Consider the following 23,563-nt stretch of genomic DNA (forward strand, 5'->3'; position numbering starts at 1 on the left):
CTGCTAATTAATGTGCCTAATTGCCGTAGTGATTCCTGGGAAAAGATAATCAGTGCCTCAATTATGAACGCTATCTTCATCAGTATATATCGAGACGGTATACTTAACTTCTGAACTATCTGTATCTTATCTCGGTATGTTCTACCTACTCTACTACGACATCATATGATCGAAACAAGCCAATGGAATGACCGCAAACCATTGAACGTAGTTATGCAGAAAGCAGCCAGTCCACAATTTTGAAAAAATGAGATATTGGCGTTATCGGGTGCAGTAAGATTAATTCTATGTTCTGCTAAAAACAACCAGATCGCTTTCATACAAAAAATTGAAAAAAATCACCTTATGAAAATAGTGCCGATCACAAAAACCCAATTTCTCAATTTGCCGAAAACACCCACAGGACTAGAAAAATCTTACGGTAGTTTAAAATTCATTTAAACTGTTCAAATACACAAAAAGATTTTTGTTTGTTTTACCTAAAAAACTAATGTATTCATTGTTAATCATTTGTCAAAGTCAAAAACATTCCAACTGCTGTGTAGATTTGATAATTTTCTCTTCTCACAAAGGTGCTATTATCTCAGTTTGTTCAATTAGACCTCGTTCCTTACGTCATTCACATTGAAACTAGTTCTGATTTATATTTTAAATGGGCTTTTGTAATTCAAAGAGCTTACTTCAAAGCGATTATAAACTCCAATAAATCCCAATTCAAGCAAAAAATGCTCGCTTGAACATTAATTTTGCATGACTTTTGGAAACCGCCTAGACGGTACACTTAACGATCGTCTGTATGTATCTACCGATCTTTACCGATCGACTACAAAGTCAGCTCCTATAAAGTCTCGATACATGCACTCGGAAAGATAGAAAAATGGATAAACTTTCTGACGCATATAATCTGTGTCTGACACCTAGATACTCTTATTTGTTAATAGGAGAGACCTAGCGACATTATTTTCACATCTAAGAGTTTGTTTTATTACAGTGAGACTTATGTCGGAATTTAATTCGACTTCAAAACTTACTTATTTCTCTCTCATATTTTCAATAGGTTTTTAAGAAAAAAAGTGCAACCTCAAATCGATTAAAATTTTTAATAAATCATAATTAAAGGAAAAATGGCTCGGCGGAACAAAATTTTTGACACTTTAATGCGTACATCAAAACTTGATGGTGGAGTTATCGATACTATACCTTTGCAGTCGGTCGGGAGACTTTTATCTTCAACTATGACGTTATACTGAAGCTATGTCATTTTAGAGCGTAGATATGTGTACCGTGACGTACGCTTCTCCTTGATTCATATCTATGTACCTACACAAAACTTAAAGGTGGGGGATTGGTCGTATATCTTTATAATCGCTAGAGGGAATAAATCTTCAACAATACCGTCAACGTGAAGGTATGACGTCTTTATCTTGCCATCATAATCGAGGCCCAGAGTGCTTTCCCGTTACCTTCTCTGGTAGGTTTTTTTGGTCGGGGTTACCTTCCCTTAACTGGTTGGCAATCGCTTCAATCATTTAGTATTGCAGTCAAATGAGACAATATTTTTAATCTAATCCCTTAAAACATGAAAAAACTACTGGTTGACGCTCACAGCTCTAACAAAAAGATCGCTCCTAACTATGGCTTGAAAGCAACTGCGCAACTGGCGTAATGGGGCAGTGGTATAGGTTACTTTGCTACTGGCGTGCGTGACGGGTGAATTTTTCTCTATCACTTGCGAATATACCTATAGCAATGAGATTGAGACGTAAATAGTGTTTAAGACAATCGTCAATTCGATGCTCTTATTATACGGCATACCGCACATTCTTCAACGTTTGAATATATTACTGATTCATCTCCGACTTGTTACAAAATGATTTTTCTGTGCCCAATACATATTTATTATGTATTTATAAATTATTTAAATCGATACGTAAATATATAACTGACAAACGTTTTAAATTTGAAGGCAGTATTTATTATATTTGTAGATATATTAAAGTTGTAAGATGCAGCTTGCCCACCACATACCGCACACCGCATCCGAGTAATATAAATAAATAAATCATAAATCTCCTTGGTGGTGCTCACATACACAAAAAAGTTGATCGTTGCCCAACGAGAAAAACTGCCCGAAGGAGCTTTTTGTTATCTGGTAGCCTTAGCATTGATTGAAAAAAGAGGGAAGTGAATTTTCACTGACTGGGATTAAATTGAATGGACATGATTAATTCTCCGAAATGATTACAAAACTTTTTAAAAGCCTTGAAATTCTGGTTAGAAGCTATCAGATCTGTATATCCGACAGGACCTATAACAGGACCACGGATAGTAGCGAGAAGCTCCATTAGACCATCATAGAGAGGAGGAAAAGGACAAGACCACATAATGTGTTTACAAGATGGATTAGGATATCCGAAGCAGCACGAAGGGGAATCAACAATATAAAAAATAAAATAGAAATTGTCATTAAATTTACCATGACCAGATAAAACAAAAATATTTAGAGTGCTGGCGGATTGAAGGAAAAAAAAGAAAGGTAACCCTTCCTGAAGGGGACGATTCCCCTCGCGATTGCCAAACATCAAGAAGAGTATTTAAAGACATTTTTTTTAAATCCGATTAAGAGTTTACTTCAGTTGGGAGTAGACGAACTCTACCAATAACAAAGGAACGCTTTCTTTTTAAGTGGAAATTTGCGGATCGTCGCTGGACCTCCAGATCCAAAGCGGACAAGCCCGTTAGAACCAGGAGTGCATCTGTCCAGCATGTCCTATATGCTCTAGCAAGAGCCAGGAGAGGTTGTCCATGTTTGTTTTGGTAGTTGTTAGATGCAATGCGTACCAGCTACAAATTACCGGGAAGGTAGAGTGAATAGACACAATTTCGCAGCAATTGTAAGACGCACTCCGAATTTAGACACCAAGAGAGGAAAAAAATACGCCTTTTATAATCAAGGAAATACATTATTTGCAAATCATTTATTTACATGTTATTTAACCAAATCTCTTTAAAAATATTTAAAGAGATTTGGTTAAATAATTATATATAATTAAATATAATTATATTTTTAAAATATTTTCTTATTCTTAATTTCATTAGTTTTAAATAAATAAACTAATATTTGAACTTACGAAGACTTTAATAAGATTCAATGCATCAAATATTAATATGAACTTCATGTAATGATCTATCGTAGCATGGAAGCCTCTTATAGTAATTAAGTTTGGCGAGATATAATAACCCGGGTGAATTTAGTTTCATATCATTTAGCCAAATGAAAGCTATTAAAATTAATTTGGAAGATTCTAATACGTAATTTTATTATTTTATACTACAAGTTCAAAAAATTGGTATGTGTGAGTGTACATATTACAAAATTTTTAATTTTTTGAAAAAAAAATTTAACTTTTGTTTTTTTCATAGAGTCTTTATTCAATAAAATAAACACATTTTACAAGATTAATGCATTATAAAGAAAACAAAGTATAAAAATGTATTTTGTCCCGATAAACTATTCAATAATAGTTTGTCATCGGTTGCTCAGACATTAGTTTGAATTAATAATCAGATAAAAGAGTACAGACTCATACTTTATACGTATAAAATAATGAACATATATAATTTTGTTTTTGATGCTTTGAAAAATATTATCAAGAAAAAAACTCAAAAAAACCAGATATAAATGGCTTAAAGAAATATTTTTTTGAAAAATAAGAAAATAGAGTAAAATAATACGACACAAATTAAAAAATAGCCATTTAGTTGAATATATTTTAAATAAAGGATAAAAATATAAACACATATATAAATAGTGTGTGTTCATTAATGGAATCAAAACACGATAAAAAATAAAATAAAGTTAATCGGAAATTTCAATTCATATCTACAGAAAAAATAAAAATAATAAGAAAATCAAAAGTACCTATTAAAATTAAGATCTAAAAAATGTAAATAAAATAAGAAAGAAACAAAAGAAAAGGTTAACCTAAGAAAACTAAAAAAAATCTATTCAATGAGAGATAAAAAAGGTTTTACATAAATAATTAATCAATATAGGAACGTTCTGTCTACTAACCACTTTCGTAATAAAAACTTTTTTTTTATTATGACATGTTTTTATGTCAAGTGGCAACATATTAAATATTTTTGGAACAATATAATCCGTCCATATTTATTTTTAAATCTTGGTGCAACTAGGCCATCAACAGATGTAAATCTTGTAAGATAGCTGTGTTCTAAATTATTTTTATAAATCGAGCTGAACATCTGTTGGATAAAAAATTTGCTCCATCTTAACTGGTAAAACATTTAGTTTATTATACATGAATGGAGTATTATGTCTTTGATTGTATACATAATTGGGTGCAATCAATTTGACAAGTGCATTTTGAACATTTTGTACATATGTAACGTTTGTTGCACAAGAATGTCCCCAAGCGGGGATCCCGTATCTTATTAAGGATTCTCCCAGGGACAAATATACTAATCTTAGTGTGGAGAGGGGAACAAAAAACTTTAATTTGTGCAGTTGACTAACTACGGATCTTAACCGTTTGCATATTTTCATAACATGAATATTTCACTTAAAAAAGCAATCAATAGTTATACCTAAATAAACATATTCGTCCACAATGTCTGATTTATAGCATAAGCAAACTCTATCAAAGGTAGAATTATGAAGACATTTAAAATTATGAGTTTTTACAATAGTTACCATATTCATTTTGGCGCGTGGCGATCTAACATGCATTAATTGACTTTTTTTGGCATTTATTTAAAGTCCTGCATCATGGCACAAAATTTGTTAGATATTAAGTCATCCTGAAACATTTCAGTACATTTATTAATATCACTATGCGAAACAACTAGAGCAGTATCATCTGCATGTACAAAGTGTTTAACATGTAAAAAAATAGTTTTAATGAATGAAACATATATTATATACAATCCTAATATGTTAATAATTAAAAAAATTAAAAAAATGTTGGTTGCTGTGTATTAAAATTCAATAAATAAATGTATATAAAAAATCAATTTGTCACCTCGTGGTGTAGTAGTCAGCCTGTTTGCTTACCTTGCAAGAGATTCTTGGTTTGCCAACATAGACGACATGAAAAAATTATTTTAATATATAAAAAAAAAAAAAATTTCAAAGTCCCTGGACTGGCACCTGAAGCCTTAAACTGAGCATGAAACAAAAATGATCAAGTTACGCTTCGATTGGTGCAGCAATACAGTACCTTATGCACCATTAGGAACGGAAAGGGAAAGATGATGATACAGATTAACCATTAGGAATCTACATAACAATATGTATATATGTGTTGTTGAATCTGTACAAAAAAAAATTCTTAGACTTTATCACAGAAATGTCAATTGGGTTCCACACTAAATAGTTACGAAAAGAGACGCCAACACTTTAACTTCAAAACTTTAAAAAACTAGAATAAAGGTAAATGACTTGTTACGTTTATATAATATTGTAAATGGTAGATTGGAAAGTTCAAGATGTTTAAGGACTATGAAAATTTGTGTTCCTAATGGTCATACCTTAAGGAACCGAAAAAAATTCCATATAGATTCATTTAAGAATAATGTTTCCTTCTTCAATCCAGTGTCAAGAATGTACAGATTATACAACACCATTGAAAACGTAGAAATCGTCATTTTTGACGCTGGATTGTTAAGATTTAAGAAGTGTATACGCAATGCGTGTTTATATTGATATTTTATTTTTTTTACATTTTATTTTGATGGATTGCATTGCTGGTTTTGTTTCGATGCATATTTTGCTTATGGTTTTAATTAGTAGATTATGAATTGTTTTTATTAGTTTTATATCAATGAACGATTTAAAAAAAAATAACGATTGCTCATTTTGACTATTAATTTTATTTAACTACGTATTTTATTTATGTTTATTTTATTATTTAATGGTGCAATTTTCGTTTTTTTTTTTCAATTTTTACAATGATTTAAATTCAATTCAATCATTTATTTTTCTCATTTTATATGAATATGTATTTAGTTAGTGTTAACATATAATTGATGAAAAACAAGTAGTGTATTTTTATTTTATTGTTTCAATATTTATGAGTATTATGTATTGTTTTTCATTGTTCGTAAACCAAATAAATAAATGATAATGTGTATTAACAGAAATAAGGTTTTGATATATTTTTTTTTGTCCATAACAAATTTAAATCAAATCGAAACAAATTCAAGAAATGAATCAATATCATAATGATTTGCTTAAAAAGAAACGCGGTCTCGTTTTTCATCAAACAAACATATTCCTGTATTTTCTCACTGGATGCACTAGGGGGTCGCGGGACCAAGCAAATTAAAGTAAAAAGTAAGGATGAAAAACTGGTCCTGGGGGGAGAGGGAGGTCTCCAACTTTTTTTCTACTCGTAAGGGGGTCGCGTATTCCAAAATGGTAAAAAACTCTATACTGCAATGTTTTTTTTTGACACACTAAATATATTTACCCTTGGCGTGTTCGTGTTGTTTTGTTTTTTTGATTAATTGTTTATTATGGGAACTAAAACCATCTAAATACCCTTGGCCATCGGCATGCCCCTATTGTTTTGATTTTTTATGAGTGTTTATTATATGAACTAGAACCATAAAACACTCTTCCAAACGTCTAGTTTTATCTACTGTCTTCGGATTTAAGGTAAAAAATAAAAAAAACTGACTAAAAATTGAAAAAAATACAGACTCAAAAAATTATATTCTGATGCTCTTTCTAAAAAAACGCAATCGGTTTAGTTATAGGGTACGCAAAACGGGACAACAAAACGTCGAGTTTATTGGTCTGAGTGCAGTTGTCTTTTTCGAACAGTTTTAGTAAGGCACTTGCGAGAGAGTGACAGAAAATCAATGTTTAAATACCTGTTCATCAAAACTGTCTGGCACCGCATACCCTAGTAAGAAATGCGTTGAGCAGCTATAAATGCTTGGTCATAGTGGCGAGCGTTTCGTTGCGCGGCGCGGGCGCGGCGAACTAACGTCGCGTACCGCAACCGTACCGCAACCGCGCCGCACTATGGCCAAGCACTGGAAAATGAGTGTCTCTGAGCAAGTCTTGATTTACAACGAGAAATTTCTAGTACACTATTCATGCTTTAGCTAGATCTATTAAATTTAAAATCTTTCATTCATTGCACTCTTTTGTCTTGGTATTAAAATCAAACAAGTGTATTAAATAAACAAATATTTATCTACTGATCACAAACGAATCGACACACTGATTTCCAGTTGTAATTATTTATTACATATTGGTTAGGTAATAGGTTTTAAAATTCGATAAAAATAAATAAAGAAACAGTAACGAATTATGTACACATTATACTTTACAATACAAAATGCATAGCTGACAAAATACTTGTAATATGTTAAATAAAAAAAATACAACGGATTAACATCTAAGAGAAGGAAGTAACGAAGTCTAGGCATATACAGGGCTAATGACCTGTCATTGGCTAAATTAAGTGGCCACTTTATACACTGTGTAACAATTATCATTCCGCCAATGTTATAACATCCTTTGACAACTCTACAATCTGTTGACTTTTGTTAAGTAAAAGAGCTAAAACCTTCATTGATGCCGGTGAGATTTATATGGCTGAATTATTTCACTTACTAGGCAACGCCTGAAGATACTTTTCTTTATTTTTATGCTTCTTCTTGTACAAGTTGTTAGTTTTCTTAACAATGTCTTGAGTATGTCAAAATGTTTGTAGACAAGCTGGATTTCCTCTCCTGGGAGTTATTAAGATCTAAATTTCTAATTCTATAATATATTTTATCTCTCCATCTATTCAAATAATTCCGCCTTACTGTATCGTGCTAAACGTATTTGCATCCTGGGTTTAATTCCTGGTAATAATATAACCATATTTTTATAAATGCTCTTAACATAAAATTGTATATGGTAAATAATTATTTATATATTGTAACATTTAGTCAATTTAAATTATAAGATTTATAGATACTGAATTAATTACTTTTTTACGACTCACAAAAGTCGTTCATTTAAATGTTCGTTAATTCTCGATAGAACCTTAATAACGCACGGGCGTATTTATGTACATAAGTAAGTTCCTACCTGTTCTTAGCTCTTTTCTAGAATGAATCTTATAATAAATTTAAGGACTCAGTGACAAGGAGTTACTGAGACTTATCGCAATTAGTTAACCTTTATTTATGTTTCATTTCAAGTCATTTGAAAAGGCACCTTAATTATTATGTTAACTAGTCAAAGGAGCTTAAACTTCAATACCCACTCAGTTAATTAGGAAATTTAACGAATGAAACTTTTAATAATTATAATAAGCTTAGGGATTGATGTTTTAATTTTTTTGTTAGTTAGCTCACAGACGGAAAAAAAAATATTTTTTTGCCTACATCTAAAAAAAACAAATGCAATCAGACGCAATCTCATTTTTTACAAATTAAAAAAAATAAATAAAAAAATCAATGTTTTTAAACCAAAAATCAGTTAATATTGTAATATGTGTGTTTATAAAAATATTTGCAACAATAGCAACGTCTGTTATTTTCAAAAATAAATTGGTTATTATTATTATTTATAAATCTTGCTTTAATTACTCCCGGAGGTGAAACCAGACTCAAAATTTTGAATAGCAAAACGTTAGTTAATTATTGTTAGTTATTGCATAGTATATTTTTTGTATGATTTTTTTTTATGATACACGTATTCATTATATTTATTTTGCACCACAAAAGACGAAGTAGTCAATCACAAAATTCCAGGTTTGACTTATACGGCCATACTCAATTATTAAGTTTTGACTTGAAATTGAACTTAGATAACATATTACAACAGCGATGAAGAACATGTAATGGGTTAATAAAAACAGCTCCCCAGGGAGTTGAATGTCTTGTCTGAAAAATAAAATTTTCAGGTGTTGCCTAGCTTGAAGGTGAAATAATTCGCTTAAATGAATCTCACCCGCATAAATCAAGGTTTCAGCTCCTTAACTTCACAAACATCAACAGATGAAACAATTGAAGGATTATAGATGTTCAAATATGGGCAAAATGGTGAATGTTACACAGTGTGTAAAGCGGCCACTTAAACCAGCCATTGACATGTCATAAGCCCTGTAGATGCCTAGACTTCTATATTGCCTTCTCTTAAATGTTCTTCATCGCTGTTGTAATTTGTTAATATAAACAGCTCCCCAGGGAGTTGAATCCAGTCCTCATCTACAAAAATTTGAACAAACTCAAAATATTGTTGAACTTAGATAGTTTGATAACTTTTTTCTTTTTTGATTCTGGCGGTTTTGTTTTTTATACTAAAAAAATATTGTGTTTTTTTTATTTATATGTATGCGTATATATATGTATATATTACACATATGTGTGTGTGTATGTTTGTGCGTGTATATACATATATATGTATGTTTGTGTAAATATGTAAATGTATAAACTCGTGCAAACTGAATAAATCATTGGCTGTGCTTATCTCGGTTTTTTTTTTAATTCCTTTTTTTCTGTTTTTTTTTAAATGCTACATTTATTAACAGTCATCATGTAAGTGAGAAAAAAAACAATAAATAAATTATTTATAAGCGATAACGGAAGCCCTTTTTTCCCGCACTGTACAACCATTTTTGTAGAGTGCAATATTTGCAACGATCTCGCCAAAAATTGAACCCAGGACTTATCGAGGCAAAAATTTACAATGGATTTCCTTTTTCTAGATTTCAACCTGATAGCTGCCATCAAATCGAAAACTGCCATGCAGAATTTTGGTTATACTTCATGCACGTGACATTCTTCATACTCCCGGACACATAAACATTTGATACAATTTTAAAACATCCATAGATCTTGAGATAAATCACATCCCATTTAATCCCAAAATCAAACCTGAATCCGTCCTGTTTGAAAACACTAAATAAACTTATACGCCATGAGGACCACTTTAAAACAATTTATACATATCTGACAATAGCATTTTCACTATTTTCGGATTAAAGTTAAAATTTTTCTCGTTATATTTCAGGATTAAATCAAAACTGTGCACTGGGAATTGCTTTGTTGACCCATAAATTCAGTGCAAATGTTTTTTTTAAATTCTGAATTGTTTCACTCTAAAGTTTTGGTCAAACAATAAAAACTTCTATGAATATTTCACTTTGGGGACAAAAAGTAAAAAAATAAACTACTAAATATTATTTAAATTTATTTCAACAGAGAGGGAAAACATTTTTGAGAAGGTAATATAGAAGTCTAGGCATCTACAGGGCTTATGACCTGTCAATGGCTGGTTTAAGTGGCCACTTAACACACTGTGTAACATTCACCATTCTGCATATATTAGAACATCTATATTCCTTCAATTATTTCATCCGTTGATGTTTGTGAAGTTAAAGAGCTGAAACCTTTATTTATGCAGGTGAGATTCATCTAATTGAATTATTTCACCTACATACTAGGCAACGCCTGAAAATGTATTTTTTTTTAATTTCTATACTTCTTCATGGACCAGGTAATTTATCTAAAATATTTTTTAACAAAAACATTAATTCATTCAATTTACAAGATTATTTGTGACATTTCTAGATTTTTACAATGAATGTAAAAAATTTACACCGCGATTCTTCAGTTCGAAAAACTGCATCTTGATTTACAGGGACGAAACTGGATTCCTTCTGACAATCATGGGCTGAAGAATAATTTTCCTAATTGCGCATAATACCTCGTGTTCTTTGTGATATTTCTCGATGCCGTTACTTGAAAACGCAAGACCGAAACTTTCATCAGAAAACAATATGGAGATGAACTCCATTACTCTGCGTCATCTGCGATGAAAATCGTGTCCATGACTTTAAGGAATACGCATAATATGTTGTGAAAATGCTTACAGCTATTCCATACTGTGGCGGTTCAACAAGCTTAGCGATTAATTTCACACACGGTGAATTAAGATATTATTTCAACTTAATAAATATATATATATATATATATATATATATATTTATCTATATATTTATATATATAAAGGAATAGAAAGGAATCCTGTCAAATTTAGAAAATTATTATATGGCGGCAAGATTAGTTTTCAATAATGGAGATTACAGATTATTAAGGCGCTTACCGGATTATCCGAATCCCTTTCTCGTCTCGACCGAAATACGTCTTGTCACTTTTCCGCCATTTGCATTGTTTCTAAAAGTGCGCGCATGGCGCTAGCTTTCTACCTCAAAAAGTATTGCCCACGCACGAAACAAAAAAAATGTGACAAAGTACTTAAATCTATTCGTCACAACATACACAATATATATACATATAAGGGCAGGCATATTGCCTTAAGGCAATTCCTTCCTACCTACCCAAACCGTTTAGTTTAAGAAACATATGGACATATTGAATCTTATGATTTAAAAAAAAAATTAGAAACAAAGATTAACTAAAAAAAATAATAAAAAATTAACACTATTCTAAGAAGAGAGGAAAGGGAATGGAAAGGAAAGAAAAAGGATAAAGGAACAACTTAAATATTACTATTTTCTTCAGCATGAGCAAGAAGACATATTGGCATATTAAAATATTTTTTTAGAACAAATAAAATTTAAAAAAATAATAACATATAAAAAGCATAAGGTTGCTTACTTTTTCAGGGGAGAAACGAGGAGGGGGAAGGGGGGGAGTCCGATACTCCGCCCGCTCCCTTTACTTCTCCCCTGCAGAAGTAAGAAACCATTTGTTTTTTTTAATATATTATTTTTGTAAATTTTCTGTGTTCCAAATATTTTTTTAAATAAGCTAATATGATCCCGATTAAGATAATCAAATAAAAAAATAATATAATTAAACAAAGGGCTCTAGGCCTCATAGAGTCAGAAATACGATATTATTTTTCTCTAGTTTATATGTTTTTGTATGAATTAATTTAAAAATTAAAAATGAATTAATAAATAATAACAATAGTATGCAATCATTTTTATAAAATAACTTGACAGTGTACCTACATGCTATGCCTACGACGAAGTAAGAATTATAATTTTGGAATCTGGAGCTGTTTAATGCTTTCGCCCTTAATTTAGAAACCTACATACCAGTTATAGTTAGTAATAAAGCATACATAAATCTTCCACACAAATTTATGTATCTCATATGAGGAATTAAGACGATAAGAACAGGTCGTTCATTTTAATCTTTAACCCAAAGTTCATGGGTAGAAATTTCTCAATTCGACTGTGGGTTTGCAGTTAACTGATGCATAACAGCCGTTTAAGGATAACACATGTTAACGCGTTGGTCAGATTTGTGGCTTTCTACGCTTTTGTCAACTAGGGAAGGTCTGTGGATTAGGGTTAACTGGTATTAAGATGCCAAGAGTGATCCTAAGCCTCCCTTAAGGGGAGACTTACAGTCAGAGGACCTTGTTTGGTTAATTAAACGCTAGATATTTGCATTCTCACGCGTTAATCAAGGCGGTACTTAGAATGCCAAATATATTGGTAAAATTACATAGTTTACCTATTACGAATTTACATATTACACACCTAATTGTGTTAGTCAATTTACATATATTCATTTCTAATCAAGCTCCATGGTCTACCGTAATGTTTATTTATTAATCTAAAAAGTAATCATAATATTTACCTTATTATCATCATCATTTAGATATTCGCACCCGGTGGGACATAAAAAACTGAATTGGTATTCAATACTGTGTCCACAAATAAATTACTTTTCACAGATATTTTTTAATGGGTCCACAAATACATTTTTACGCAAAAAATATTATAGTAGTGCAGCGACACAGTTTTTTTTAAACTGGTTGAGTGTCATAAGCGAGTTAACACGCTCTCCGTTTCCGTGTTTAAGGGGGGCCGGCCATGCAACAATAATGCATAAAGACGCATGCCTTTGTACGTGGTTTAAGAATCGAGGTTAAGTATTCCGAACGACTTTAGATTTCATACACTCGGAGACATCTGTTAGAGGCTTGATGAAACACTAGGACACGAAAAATTATTCAAATTATTGACAAAACTGCGCAGCGGTTTAAATGAGAGTTTCTAAAAGTTTGCTTACATTTTGCCACCTTCTGGGAACTGTCATGGCTATACTTAGCGGCACAGATAAGGTTAAATTTAAAATGGACAATGAATAAAATAAATAAATATAGGAAACGCGGTCTTACTTTTCTTGAATCCAACGTATTCCCGTATTTTCTTCCTAGTTATGGCACTATACATATTTACTATTGGCGAGTCCATACGGTTTTGCTTCTTTGATTTATTATTTCTCATGGGAGCTAGAACTATTTAAAAATCCATAAACACGCCCAGTTTTTTCTTTCGTCTTCGTACTTACTGTTTTCAATTATTATAAATATTTGTTAGAAACGAAAAAGGTATCGAAACATAAAATTTTATTCTTATACTCTTTCTCAAAAAACACCAAAATCGGTTTTGTTTTTGGATGCTAAAAACGGGATTGCAAAACCTTGATTTTACTGATTTTAATTATGCATAACCAGTTCGACGTGCGGTTGTCATTTTTGCACAGTATCGAGAAAGCATTCGCGAGAGAGTGGCAGAAAAACTATTTTCAAAGACCTTTTAATAAAATTTCTGTAACACGCATATTTCCTTTATTCATTAAAATAATGCAGATTCACAAAAAAAACGAAATATATTATTTTTTAAAATTTTATTTATTTATTTTATTTTATTTTATTTCATTTTATTTGGGATTTTTACAGCTATTACATAAACAAAATAATTAGAAAAATCTGAACAATACTAAAGCAAATTAAAAAAATCCACTGTAAATATAATGACACATAATATATAAGAAAAGAAGTTTGGTAATTGTATTTGTGTGACGTTTGTATTCATGTGTATGTGAATGTGTGTATGCGTGAATGAATGAGGGAGAGGATACATGTGCGTGTGGGAATGAAAGAGGGAGAGGGTGCGTGTGTATGGGTGCGTAAGTATGAAAATAATATATTTGCTTAAAACTTGTAAATTGTATTAAAAATGGTACAATAAAGAGCTTAGTAAAAAGTTTTTGTTAAAATTCAAATGACGAAATGATATAAATTGTTTTTTTTTTCATTTTTTTTTATGTATGTTAAATTTCAAAACCATATTCTAAAAAAAAACAGCATTTTATTTTTTAAATTAAACTGATACACATCGAATGAATAATGTGCGACGAGTCCTATACAATACAGTAGGTAACCACAAAATGCAGTAAATACGAAATAATGACAACAATAAAATAAGGTTTGACAATACGCGAATGTTGATTCAAAACGAACACACAAATGCATATTATATGCACCTACATAATATATAAATAAGATTAACATATAAGTTTAATAGAAATTATTCGGATTATAAAAAATCTAAAAAATATGTGCAGTTACTTACAATAAATATGCTTTCAAAATATATTAACCGCAATACGTTCCCTTTATTAGTAGCGCTGTTCCAAAACTTCACAAAACAGGACTAAAATTGTAAGTAATTAACGGTTTATAATATTATAACAAAATTATATGATACAGATTCGCTTGCTTTCAAGAGAAACAACATTGCTTAAAGACCCCTTCCGTGTTATAAAATATTTGAGAGAATGCAGATGGGAAGTTTTATGTCAAGAATCTGCGCCACCATCATTTTATGAATTCCTGGACTATAACAATCAGAAAAAAAATATGTTTTATCTTGGAATTAGTCATGAATTTTAAAATTACGATTTTTTTTTAAAAATTAAATTTATCGAAAAAACCTTTCAGGTACTCCAGCGTTAAGTTTTTCGAGGAATTCGATATATTATATATAAGGCAATTATATATATCTAGAATAATTATATTTGTGAAAGCAAATTATTCTACCAAATCCCAAAAGAAGCACTCTCACACTACCAGAAGTCAAACTAAAGTATGGGTCATGGGGTCTACCACGAACTCTGAATTCAGGCAAAGAAATTTCAGGTTTCTGGGCCCCAAAATATTCAATATGTTATTACCCAAACATTGCAAAACCATGACCTGAATTAAATTTAATAAATTTCTAATAAAATGGTTACTGGATTTAGGCAGAGAAAAATCGGAAAACTTACTAAAAAACCTTCTAAAATAATAAACGGTATATTAATTGTACAACTTCATAATAAAATAACTAGAAGGTAGTCATGTTATTGTTTGTTTTTGCATAAAAATGTCTGCCTTAAAACAGGTTGCACCTAGTTAGGCAGACTAGACATAATTCAGAGAAATCTATTACATAAGTATGTATGTAGTAGATAAATAATTTGTATTTATTGTTAATTAACCATTATTATTACAATAATAATAATTATTATTATTATTAAAGACTTATTCAATTTATTCAAAATTGTAAATTCAATATGGGATTGCCCAGAACTGATTTCTCTAATCAACTTCAGGGTGCCCGGAAGAATTACTAGACAGGACAGCTGGTGCCACCGTTTTATAGCAATAATTCACGGACAGTGTATACAATACATATAATTCCGTATTAAATAGACACTAGGGCCTCGATTATGATGGGAAATTAAAATAAATATACAAAGTTTGATTAAGTTCTCCGTATGAAAAATATAATAAAAGTACATTTTTTTTCTAAACATGTTTAGTTACCGGATACCGACGAAGACACTTTGAATTTTCATACAAATTTTTCGACGTTTCTATGTCTACCGGCTTCGAGACGTACCCGTCTTTTCGTCAGAACACCAATAAAACCAACATGCAAAACCCGCTATACACCTTCACCATAGCTGTTGCACAAAAATATAAAACCAACACGACATGCATTTTAATAAGCGCATGAACTGTTTGGGACAAAAATGCACTGATTAAATTATGAAAATATTCTGTTGTTTGAGAATTAATAAAAACAGTAGAGGGGATGGAGGGAGGGGGTAAGCCTAATAGGTTTAATAGGGTGACCATTACAGTGAAACATCGTATAACGGACTATATTGGAAGTTTTTTTGATTATTGTTCAAAGGAACATGATTTTTTAAAGCTTTCCTAATGTGAAATCTTTCCATTTTATTTACTTTTAACCCTTTTTTATTTGTATGTAAGATTTTAACTCCTGTATTTTTATTAAAGTCATGATTCAAATTGATTAGGTGATTTGCGAATTAAGATAAATTATTATGAGGCCAAGAGCTTTGTGTTAAGTTGAGATACAACAAAATAGAAATTGCAAGCATGCATATAATTAAAAAATACAACAAATAAAAACTATTGCATAAACATTAATCTCAATAAACATCTTGATTTCCATTTTTAATAGCGAGTTGTTTACAACTCGTTGAAAATGACCACCGAAATTGAAATATTTGAGTCAATTATAAGAACGCAAATATTGCTTTAAAAAAATATATATTTATGTATTTTTTTTGCCTTTTGATTTCTCTGTTCTAGCATAGACCATCAGTAACTAAACTACATGGTAGTATTCCTTCCAGGGCTGTGTTCTGGTGATCAGCTTGACTTGGGTCCTATCCGTGGCCCTATTCGCTGTGCTGGTCTTGCCGCGTGGAGGTCACTACTTCAACTCCTCGGGACTCCTGGCTTGCGACCCCTTCCATACCAGAATAGCGTATAGGTAATTAAACAATACGTTTTAATTTTTTACTAAAAAAAATATTATCGGTGTACTCATAAAACCCTCTCTATCACAAAATTTGAGAATATGAGTTTTGCATGTGGTTGTATGTCATTTTTTGAACGTTATCAACTTATTAAATCCTCTCAAACATCTAAGGTTTAGTTTCAAAATTATCATGTTCAATAGAGTAGGACAATAATGTTTAAAGTTTTTTTTTAATTTTTAGACATCAAAGTGAAAGTTGCATTTTGGATCACATTGAACGTAATAATTATTTTTTAAAATATTCCATACTATTTTCGGCCTTCTACCGAGGTTTGATGTTTATCACTATCTGAACATTTTGATAATTATCTATGTTAAAATTTTTCTTTTGTTAGTAAAGATATAACTTAATCACATAGTAGTAACGAATATTTTGTTGATATTTTTTGCATTCCGAGTAATCCAAAAAACAACTTTTAATACCCCTTTTATTTCAAAATTCAGAAAAAAAATGTCGGCCTACCCTCATAAATATCTTATTATTTTAAGTCAATTTAATTAATAATAAATAATTCATTGTCCATAATTTATAAAAAATATTATATAATTTTAGTTATGCCAATAGAAATGAAAAACAATTAATACGACGTATATATATAACTAGCGTGCACTCCCGCTAACTTCTAATAACCGACTAATTGAACGGATGTCATCTTTTGTTTTTGTCTCTTTACACAAACACCGGCCACATAATAGCTTATCTGTCTAACCTTGTTATAAGTTATTTACTCGTGCTCTTTCTTACACAGTAAAACAAATTTATAGTGGTATTCCCATCACTTTCATTCACATAAGTAAAATTAAATATAAATTGCATTAAAATCCAGCATACTTGTATTTAGACAAAGTTCAGTTTCGTTATTCGATGTAAAAATGTCCGTTTAAAGATAACAAGAGAGATATATCAAGTCCTGTCTTCGATGTAGACTCGTGTTACATCACAGCCACACAAGAGATAATTACTTACTTATTTGTTTATTTTTTAATGTTTTCTGGTGAAAACTATTCATTCCGATTGGTTGGATTTCCTCCCTAGGGAGTTATTCATATTTAAATTTATTTCAACAGATAGAGAAAACATTTTTAAGAAAGGAAAATGGAAGTCTAGGCATTTGCCACTTTACACACTGTGTAACATTCAGCATTCTGCCCATGTTTGAACATCCACATTTCCTCAACTCTTCCATCTGTTGACTTTTGTGAAGTAAAAGAGCTGAAACCTTAATCGCGTGGGTGAGATTCATCCGGCAGAACCAAATCACCTACTAGGCAACGCCTGAAAACAATTTTCCTATTTTTATACGTCTTCTTTTATCAGGTAGTAATTTAACAATGTTTAAGTATGTCCAAATGCTTGCAGACTGGCTGGATTTCCTCCCTAGGGAGTTATTCATGTTTAAATTTATTTCAACAAAAAAGGAAAACGTTTTTGAAAAGGGAATATGGAAGTCTAGGCATTTACAGGGCTTATGACCTGCCATAGTGTGTAAAGTGGCCAGTAAATATCTAGACTTCCATATTCCCTTCTCAAAAATGTTTTCCCTCTCTGTTGAAATAAATTCAAACCATTCATTCCGTTTCCTTGATTATTTTTTCGAAATCTCATCCATTAAATCAATTTCAAGAAACTTGGATGGTTTTATGAGTATCAGTCATGCTAATAATATGTTGAAAAAAACTGTTGTTGAGTCAAAAATTCAAATTGATTTTTTTCAGTAAAGTCAATAATACATTTATAGGGTTTTACCTGTAAGCCGCCGATATTTGAATTATTTGTGTCGGTGGATACCAAAACCAATAAAATCCGTTTTTGGTTAAAATATTTTTTTGAATGCAAAACTATGAAAATATTAAGATTACATAAGTTGTTTATAGCTAAAGTGAAAAAATCCGACGTTTTACTGTAGTCATTCAAGTTTGTTATTTTATTTCATATCAAAATAGGCAACATCAATACCATGTTTTATTTCAAAACCAACAACATCCAATGTGCAATCACAGAGCGGTAGTGCATTTTTTAAATATGGCTGCTAGTTTGAATTCGACATTTAGCGTGTAATGACTAGTTGGTTTTGTTTTTATTTTTCTTTGAAGTTAAATTTCATTTTTTTTTATTTTTAAAGATTTATTATTAATGGTGAAATCCTTAACATAGGCAAGAAATCGCCAAATTAATCACAATTGATTATTTTTTAGTGAAAGTCTTTAAAACTCGTTAAATTCACATCATTAAATCAAACTCAGTTGAATTCAAAATAAGTCAATATTTTTTGTGGTGACTGTTTTATCTTTTAATGTTTTATTTATATAAAATATCTACGTTTAAATCGTTCTTAACATCATGATCTTGAAATTAAATCGAATAACAAAATTCTGTTACAGACAAACGTTTGATCGCGCCACTCTCCAGGTAGCAGTTGGACGCTTAAATTTTGTGGTTCGCGGAATTTGGCGTTACTATTGCGTTATTTCTAGTTACTTTGCCACCTAGCCCAAATACAAATAAATGCAATTACCTACCTTGCACTAGGATTCTTCCTACCTAAATGTTCGAACTTATTTCTCGCGGGGAGCTCTATCAGATTTTGTGGTCACATCGAGATTTGTCGGTTTCTCGATTACTGATTCATTCGATGACACGACACAGTGGATTGAAATGACTTATTTACAGCTAAAATAACTTGTTAGTGATCGCGCTGAGAATATTGAAAATCACATGTTTATTCGGTAACAGTTCAGTTGTTATTAGGCCGGAGAGAAAATATTGTACCCACAGAAGTATAATTGCAACATTCAAACTTAGGCTAGTAGGTAACAATAAATTTTAACGCCGCAACCAGTAAATGTGCAACAAACAATATATGTATTAAATGTTATTAAAAGGGAGATATTTTTGGTTGGCTAGAAGATATTGTTTTTAGCAATAAATCCGCCAAAGTACTTATTCCTTGTACTTAATAAATGTGGCGCAACCCATATCTGAAAACCCATTTTTAATATTTATCGACACATTTACCTTTTTTGTTATCTTATTACAGTCTGTGTCCAGGAGTGGTATTCTGAATCTTCTCTATCCCCTAGAGAGTGATTAATGAAAGGATCTTAATTAATGGCATGCATTTACACTTTCCTTCATATCTAGCCACGCTGATAATTAAACGTCAAAAAAACATGAACGCGTGAAATCAAAAGTAATGATTTTCATTTAGAACATTATTCGTTCTCAACCATTACCTAAAACACTTAATTAGGTTAAATTGACCAAATCGCAATCCTTGTATACATCATTTGACGTTTAATCACAAGTGTGGCCATTGCATGAAGCAAATCATCGTCAAATTAAAAAATAAAAATCCTGAAATTTACCACTCTCTAGAAAGTAGACAATATTCAGAATACCACTTTAGGCGGGTAAAGAATAAAGTTATGAGAACAAGAACCCTGGACGTGTGTTTTCGACTTGATGTCTGCTCTCAGGTAAAAATTCTGAATAAAGAAATCTGCGAAAATAAGTCGGCCTGGTTGTGTAGTGGTTGGTGCGTTCGTCTACCATTGTTGAAATCCTGAGTTTGATTTCTGGTAGGATGGACGTAAATTATTGATTAAAGGCTCTTTAAACCACCGTATTTCGTTTTTCTTGAAATGGCCAAGGACTGATCACCTTTCCTTCATGTAAAAGATGATTGAATCACACTAAATTTGGTTATTCAATGTAGTGTACCATTGGGTGCGGAAAGGGGGATGATGATAACCATAAACGCTTTTGAAATAGAAATATTCGATAAAATCTCAATTGTTTTTCAAAAAATACGGTTCTCATTTGTTATTTTTATTTGATTTTAGAATACTGTCGTGCTGTGCCTACTACTTCCCAACGACAATGGCGCTCATGTACTGCTACGGTTCTGGTTTTCATGTCAATAAAATGCGACTGAAAACGACAGATCCCAACGGAGCTGAGCAGAATGGAAGCAACTTGCCTTGCGTCAAAAACGCCATCGCTAGAGATTACAGGGTGAGACATTAAACTCCACAGCATAATGTAAACACTTGAAGTTCATTGCATGTCCAACCTACAGCACGTTTTTATCATCAAACTTAGCAGGATGGTAAAGGAATTATGATGGAAAGGTTAATTTACTTAAGCCTTTTTTGGTTTCAGAGCAGTGCTTCATATGAAGTAGCGTTTATTTTAAATACAAATATGACAAAATGTTTATGTACTTTATTATTAATTATTATCCTACCACATACATAAAATTATACGTAGATAGGGTAATAAAAATAAAGGGAAAGAAGTCTCTCTCAAGAGTCAGAACTCCAGTGGTCGTGAGCAAGGAATGGCAGAGCATGATACTTCCTCAGGGAGTGAATATTTTAACTTTGTGGTGGACGGCTTTCTCTCCTGTGTTACTCGTGGTGTAGGGGGACTAAAAAGAGTTTACTTTACATATACAATTAATTGTAATAATAGGCATTTGATAAACATACAAGGCAGAAAAATTAAACAGGAATGAGCATTTGGTAAGTAGAAGTTACATTGACTTGATTGGTTAACGAACCATGTTCTTATTGGTTCGCGTGTCTATGATCAGTCATAGACAATTCAGGTTTAAAATATTTTAAGAACTTGTTTGCAATTGAAAGACGGGGTACGAAGTATATATTATAAAAGGCCTATTTATTCAGGATTATTTTCTGACAACGTTTATACAAAGTTGTTTTGACTGCCTGGTTACTTACCCCATTCTAAGACAGTAAGAAATATATAAAAACAGTAATTAATACATGGTCAAAATAAATAAAGTAAGTAGACAAATTAAAAATATAGTATGAAACATAGTAAACCTAGAAAAAATGTAGTAGATGACATAGTAAAAAACATCTTTTAAAACCGCGTAAAAAAAGTAGTACAAACAAAAAACATAGTAAAAAACATAGAAAAAGACATGGTTAAAAATATGTATGTATTTGGCAAAAAACAATTTTTTAAAAATGTGTAGTAAAATACATAGGAAAAAATATAGCATAAGACATAATAAAATATATTTAGGTAAAAAAACATATCAAAAAAGTATATAGATATGAGTACATGTTTACAGATTCCATAAACTTTACACATGTCATGATAAACAGTGGATTTCTATAGTTGCAACCACTAACGTTTAGCAAACAGACCACTGACCATTGACATATTAATACACATAGACATGCCCCAAAAATGATGACAACTTTACTTATGTCCAAACGCTGAGTCATGCCCAACAGATTCCAAATAGATTAATTCCTTAAATTCCTTATAATTTTGACCCGTGTATTTATTTTCTCTGGATTTCGAGGAAGGAAAAAATAATGTTAAGTCACGTAATTATATTTTAAAATTGTACTCCTATCAGTGGATCATTTTAAGTAAGAAGAGCTTCGCAATTGCGCCACTAGGCGTAGTTTGCCGTTTTAAAAAAAAGTTATTTGAACATTAAATATTTGAAGCTTTTTCAATCTCTCATGAACAAATGTTTAAAAATGAAAAGTTGTACAATTTTTTTTTAAATATTTATCCAAGCAATGTTACACGCGATCATAATACAAGCAGGCATTTAAGTTCCGATTTTAAACGTTACTCCTGGATGGCGGTCGAAGAACGAATAAATACGCCCATTCTTTCTGGCTGCGATACACTCTCACTTGCTTTTTCATAATGCACACGCTTACACACACTTGAACCCTTACTCTCAAACAAAATACATACAAACACACCTGTACACACCCTTTTACATATTCTTACACCCTTTTTTGTTTAAATGCAAATCACGTATGAAATCTCACATCCTGAATATTTGAGTTTTTTTCTTTCTCCTCCCTCTTTCCTTTCCTCTTTACCTTTCCACTCTTCATAGTAGAGTGTAGATATTTTGTCAAAAAACTAAACTTTTTAAGTATATGAAGTATTTTAATAAATAAGTACATGCATATATGCACGCGTAAATAAAAAAATGTATCATAATTTAAAATGTATGATTTTTATTTAGAAACATCGCAAGTATGTCTTTTAAATTTATATGTATATGTTGTAATCTAATCATTGTTGACTGTATGTTTCCGTAAAATAAGTAAACAGGTTAAAACGCAAATACACATTTTTTTTATTACGGTTTTCATTAGTTTTTTTTAAATATTTTATTTTAGAATACTGTCATGCTGTGCCTACTACTTCCCAAAAATAATGGCGCTAATGTACTGTACGGTTTTGGTTTAAGCGTAAGTTTTTATTTGCATGTAACAGATCTGCATTAGGTTTACAAATGCAGTGCCATATGCACCAATGGTGGAAAGGGGATTGATAATGACGATTATAGATAATTGAAAATAAGATTTTCTAGTTTAAATTATAAAGAAGGAATCATTGATTTTCGCTAGATGTCTCTGTATACCCGTTTCAAGAGTAGGTCGGAGTGTATGTATTATTTGTCCTCTCCACTCTGCATAAATTCGAATCAAATTTGTGACATGCCGCCAGCCGGATATTTGTTTTTATCAGATATTCCAATTTATGAATTTAATATGAACCGAGATAGGCCGCCGACGAAAGCCGTTATACCATTTCCCTGATTTTATTACATTTTTCAATGCCAGCATTATTTATTACGTTAGTCAACCATTGCGATTTCTCGGAGAATTTCAAACAGAATAGTGATGTTAAATTATATTACTTATTATTTACCAATTTTGGAATAGTATTCAGACTTACTTAACAGCTTAATTTTCATTAAATCACTACAGACTGAATCAGCAAAATATCATTTATAGTGCATCTTTTGCCGCAAATATACTTGTTGAAAATACGTTATTTTTGTGTGACGAAGCAG

General features: G+C 31.1%; 1 protein-coding gene across 1 annotated transcript in view; it reads left to right on the top strand.

Moving 5' to 3' along the window:
- Nucleotides 1–23,563, top strand: part of LOC148275154 (5-hydroxytryptamine receptor 5B) — a gene marked incomplete at its 3' end in the record, with an annotated part of 75,651 nt that overhangs the window by 13,151 nt on the left and 38,937 nt on the right. Inside the window, exons 3-4 of the mRNA XM_088236090.1 lie at nucleotides 16,510–16,649; nucleotides 20,541–20,712. Of these exons, the coding sequence (XP_088092216.1) occupies nucleotides 16,510–16,649; nucleotides 20,541–20,712 (312 nt within the window). The remainder of the gene's footprint in view (nucleotides 1–16,509; nucleotides 16,650–20,540; nucleotides 20,713–23,563) is intronic.

The sequence above is a fragment of the Micrasema longulum genome, unplaced genomic scaffold, assembly GCF_059751315.1.
Source record: "Micrasema longulum isolate JH-2025_06_02 unplaced genomic scaffold, ASM5975131v1 h1tg001499l, whole genome shotgun sequence".
NCBI classification, from domain to species: Eukaryota; Metazoa; Arthropoda; class Insecta; order Trichoptera; family Brachycentridae; genus Micrasema; species Micrasema longulum.